Source organism: Monopterus albus, unplaced genomic scaffold (assembly GCF_001952655.1).
Source record: "Monopterus albus unplaced genomic scaffold, M_albus_1.0 scaffold103.1, whole genome shotgun sequence".
Classification (NCBI taxonomy): domain Eukaryota; kingdom Metazoa; phylum Chordata; class Actinopteri; order Synbranchiformes; family Synbranchidae; genus Monopterus; species Monopterus albus.
In genome coordinates this window covers 1,212,885-1,218,153 of record NW_018127983.1, presented here as the reverse complement: position 1 = coordinate 1,218,153, position 5,269 = coordinate 1,212,885, and the positions used below count along the sequence as shown (strand labels likewise).

The following is a 5,269-nucleotide window of genomic DNA, read 5'->3' as shown; positions in this document are numbered from 1 at the left end:
AATGTCATCAACATGCTCATTAGCTCCATGTGAATACTCCGGACTATACGCCGTTGTTTTCTCACATGGGCTTAATCCAGCTCATTCGGATCTTATGTGGATTTTGTACGAGGAAGCTGACAAAGTAAAGTCAGTTTAAAGTCCTGGTCAGCTGACTCGGACGTTTGCGTTCTCAAGTACAGCTCCCCCTGAGTAAAGTCTAAATAATTTCAGGGTTCCAGTGCATGTCTGAAAAAGGCTTATGAGGCATGAAAATTCCCGGTTTCAAGTTTTTATGCCAAATTAAGATAACTCATGTTTGCTTAGCTTATGTTTATTGAATATGTTTGAAACTGCAGATATGACAGTGATATCAGTCTTCACATCTAACTCATCCTAAAATGTCAGAATATTCCTTTAATGTGTTTTTAGGTAAGATGCCATTTGCTCATTTAGTAGATTTCATTTGGAGATCTTCCTGCCGAGACTGCCATCCTCCATGCAGTCATGAAGTGGGTGCTCTCTATCTGCAGATAATCTGAGCTCTAATCTTCTCTCATCAGTTGGCTCAGCTAAGTGAATAACATTCTCTCTAAAGGAACGCCCACACATGCAGTAAAGCAAGTGTGATGGAGACACGGCCATACGTAGCTGTGGTAAACAATCAGATGAAATGAAGTGGTGTGTAAACTTGCAAATTGCAACTGGCCTCTGTGTGGCTCAGTGTCATGTTAATAGAATATACAGAAACACAGAGTGAATCCCAATCTGAAGTTAACCATGATAGTGAATGTGGCTCTCTTGCTTTTTCCCACAGGACAAGCAGCTTCATTATGAAGCACCATGGTCTCCTTTTCATCTCAGTGAGATCACCCCTGTGGGGAGTATCAACACTGTGAGCCACATCTGACGCTCTCTTGTCCCTGTTTAAACATTGAAATAGTGTTCTGCCATATTGTTGTGTGCTGCTGTTTTTTTTTTTTAATCTGGTCTGTTTCATAATGCAGCTGCTGTGGAAACTGCCACAGGACTGAAAGATCTCAATGGAGAAAGGAGATGATCAATTTGTGAGGAACCCCCACCCACCCCCCAAACCCACTCCCCCACAGCTCCCTGCCTCCTCCACCCCCTCACCCCCTCCTCCTTCTCACTTCAACTAGCCATAATTATTTTGCAAAAGAGCTTCAGCAAAGTACACGCAGAGTAATTTCTGTTGCCCAGTTATGAAAAGCTCATTAAAATAGGCCTGGAACAAACAAAGCATTTCCTGTGAGGCTCCTTTTCAAATCCATTTCATAATTTCAGTGTTTTAATAATTTATATCAATTAATCATTCCTTGGTGAAAAAGATATTCTTTGCCATCTTCTGTGGTTTTTTGTTCTAGTGAGTGAGAGGCTTGATGAGAATGTCAAGAGAATATGGTTCAAACCAAGGTGGAGCAGCACTGGCTTTGCCAAAGGGAAATCAGCTTGATGCAGCACAATCTCTCTGGAGCTGCAGGAATAATTAAACAATTAAAGTCAAGAAAAAGATCATCCACATCTGATGTCTTTCTAATCAAGTCAGGCATATCTTATAATAAAGCTGTTTTGTCATGTGAAACCACTCAACCCAGTGAATCTCAAACAAGTTTTCTTTGAGGCAACTTTTCTAACTTTTTTCTGCAGCCCCCTACCCCACCACCCCATCCCTTTTTTTAACCAAAGGTTGTCACTAGTTCATGCACAAAGCAGTTTCAGCCAGCTACACTGCAACACTTCAGCTTTTCCTTTTGGCAGCAACTAAAAAAGGAAGAATTCTCTTCTTTCCCAGCATCATACAGGAAAACATGTTAGTGCCACATTATTTTTATTAAACGGTGTTACAGTTGATGTCTCACATCATGGTGAAAAATTAAACCTGTAAAACTGGATGAATTAAAGGATCTCAGCCAAATCGAGGTCTTGCAGATTAGCCTTAATAGGTGTTGAAACCAATGACCTGAGGCTTAATGAGGTTGTAAACGACAGCAGGCCGTTGCTGCGATTATTTCCAGTGACAGACGATGGCGCCACTACGCAGCTATTAGGCGTCGATATTTCCCAGAGGTTGGAGTCACCCTCGGTAAACTAAGTAGTTATTGAATGTCAACTAATTAAACTCAGACGTGAGATGAATGTAGCCTATTATTGGATGCTGCCATGCAGGCTGTATTTTAAAAATGGTCTGTCTGATACTAAATGAAACAAATAAAAAATGATATAGAAAAAAAATCCATCCGTATTATTAGAATGCTATTCAACTTTCAAAGCCAATCACTCTGTTTATGAATCTTATAGACGACTAAAGAAGATAAATTATAGGCTACAATAGCAACTCATTCAAAAGGACACAGGTAAGAATAGGCTTATAATAGCTTTGTAATCTTGCAGTATCTCCAAGTTGTCTAATGTTCAAGAGTGTATAGGACACTTGTCTCTTCGCTTCTTTCGCACCTCTCCAGTCCATCTCTGTCCGTAAGCCTCCGTTTCCATCTGCGTGGCCACCTCAGTCTCCCCTCCCTCTGATTGGTTGGATTTGTTATTTCGCTCAAATGAACTGCACGCTGATTGGCTGCGGCGGCACGTTCGTCACGCGGCTGAGAGGGGTTTTTACTGGAGGTTTCTTCCTGTCAGCGACACATGTAGAACAGGCAGCTAACGGGACCCGGAGACCAGACCAGGGGACAGTCCAGTGTAGCCTCTCTGCCAGCCTCGTTATTTCCCTTTCCTTTCTTTTGCCAAAACACGCACGTCTTTGGTTTTGAGGAAATTACGGCATGCGTAGATCTGTTACCACGTCTTGCAATGGACTCCTTTTGTTCCAACGAAAAAAGAGCAGTAAAGCAGCCCCAGTAAAACGGGAACCCTCCGGTGGAAATACTATCTGCTAACTCCATTTGCCCGTCGCAGTGAGAAGACGAGCTGCGGTTCGCTGTCGCGCGGAGCTGGAGGCCGACCGCGCGTTATAGTGTGCCCGCATTTAGCTGCACTTTGTGGGACTCCTGTAGCCTACCTGTCCACTTACCTCCCCTTCAGGTCGTTAACTTTACAGCCATTACAGTTAGAAGAGACAGACGAGGTGGGTGTTTGTACTTATCACAGCTGTGTTGCATGACGACTCCTTAATGTGTGTTTTATTCTTTCTAATTGTGGCTTGTATGCACTCGTCGGTTATACTTGTATTTCCTTTGACAGTGGTGGTATTTGATAGCCTGTGTTATTCTTGCGACCAGATTTCAATCGGCTTTGTCCTTTATTCACACATTTACCCCGCAGTAACACCAGTGTGACGCTACATTTCCTTTATTTTCCATTAAAAGGCAGCAGCCAGCGGACAGGACATTTTAGCACATGACTGCCTGATATTTCCCCCTCTCTCTCTTTTTACTTCCATGTCTTGGTCTCTGCGCCCAAATTGCCTGTCCGTGTAATTACTTGAGTTAGCCCATTTAAGTTAAAAGCCACCCCTCCTCTCCCCTCCTCTCCCCTCCATCCCTCAGCGGGGAAAAAACAGAAACTCCTCAGTGAATGAAACTTGACGATGGTCACTTTCAGGTCGGCTTTTTTTTTTGATTCAGCTCCCTTTAGATTTAATCAGCACTAAGGTACGCTGTGGTTTGTCCCCAAGAGCCATCGCTAATGGGCTTACTGAATGCTTTTCTGTGTGTGCACCCCCCCAAACACTAATTAGCCTACCTGCCTTTCAACAAAGATTTGGCTCTAGCCAGCCATGTAGTCAGCAGGACCAAATTGGACAGGATTACATTTGAAAGAAGCCACGTTAATTTTGGGGTGAAACAAATGGCTGCATTTCATTAGATTAGATCGTCATTACAGCAGCTCTGTGGTCTGTCAGGGCTGTGTGTCCTGTTAAGGTGCGGTTACGAAGACAAAACATATTGATTGCTCGGGTCAAAGGCCTAGGCAGCATCAAGTGCTGGTAAACACAGAACCAGCATGTCAGTTTGAAGCCAGTTCTGATTCAGTCTACTGGTAAACACAGAACCAGCATGTCAGTCTGAAGCCAGTTCTGATTCAGCCTGTTCATACAGTATTCCTTTGTGTTTTGCAGTAACCACCTCCCAGCTATGCAAACCTCAGTAGAGTGCAGAATTGTGCGTTGAAGTAATTGTGTGTGGCTTTTTTTTTATTTTTTATTTCTTAGGACAGCTTGACAAAAGCCTGCTCTGCCTAATTGTTCCTTTGGCCTGCAGCCTTATCAGCTAACAGGCATTCATCATGAGCGGTGCATTGAAGCAATAGCGTGGGGATGAGACAGAGATCAAGGGCAGATTAGTTCACTAAATGACTTGTAGCTCTCTTGTAGCAGGACAGGTCTCAGAACTGTTCCCCTTAATCAAATCAGTTATTGTGGTTCGGCATGATTTGCAGACTGCAGCTGTTTAAAGAACACAGTGATGCAAGAAGATGTTCAAGAGGCTGGAACTTTTACATTTGATAATTCACTTGTGGAGCGTGGTTCACATGATCCTGACACCCTGCTTTATAGAAATCCAACACAGCCCCTTGCTCGGTCTCAGGTCGTGACCCCGCTGTGTACAAAACAATAATTACCTGCTAAAAGCTGGAGTTGTAACCTTCTGGGGCTGAGATGCACAACTGATGGGACTGTCAACATCATCTTCTCTGTCTGTGTGTTTGCAGGGACGATGGTGAATCCTGGAGGCAGCAGCCAGCCACCACCAGTGGGCTCAGGTTCTCTGTCCTGGAAGCGGTGTGCAGGGTGCGGGGGCAAAATCGCAGACCGCTTCCTCCTTTACACCATGGACAGTTACTGGCACAGCCGATGCCTCAAGTGCTCCTGCTGCCAGGCCCAGCTGGGCGAAATCGGCACATCGTGCTACACAAAAAGTGGCATGATCCTCTGTAGAAACGACTATATCAGGTGAGAACAAGACCAGATTAGTGGTAACTTTCAGATTATCAGTGATTGTTATTACCACAGATTACATAACGTTATTACTCTTCTGATGTCCCAGTATAACTTAGATTACTCATTTCACATCTCATATGGGTTTTAAAAATTGTATATATTAGCAACCAGATAAGTTTACTTTGAAAAGGCCTTGAACATAATGAGCAGTCGAATCAAAGGCCTGAATTCACATGGATTTTTGCTGGTCATGCAATGATCCGCAAGGTTGGGTGTGTTTCTGCGGAACATGCCTCAAAATGCACTAACATCATCAGTGCTCGTTAAAGTACGCCGGTTGAAGTCTCCGTAGTCTTCCTTGAAAGAGGTCAGTCA

General features: G+C 43.8%; 1 protein-coding gene across 1 annotated transcript in view; it reads left to right on the top strand.

The window, feature by feature from the left end:
- Nucleotides 1-2,619: 2,619 nt before the first annotated feature.
- Nucleotides 2,620-5,269, top strand: part of lmo4b (LIM domain only 4b) — a 10,935-nt gene continuing 8,285 nt past the window's right edge. Inside the window, exons 1-2 of the mRNA XM_020610074.1 lie at nt 2,620-3,079; nt 4,666-4,906. Coding sequence (XP_020465730.1) covers nt 4,671-4,906 — 236 coding nt within the window. The 5' untranslated portion in view covers nt 2,620-3,079; nt 4,666-4,670. The remainder of the gene's footprint in view (nt 3,080-4,665; nt 4,907-5,269) is intronic.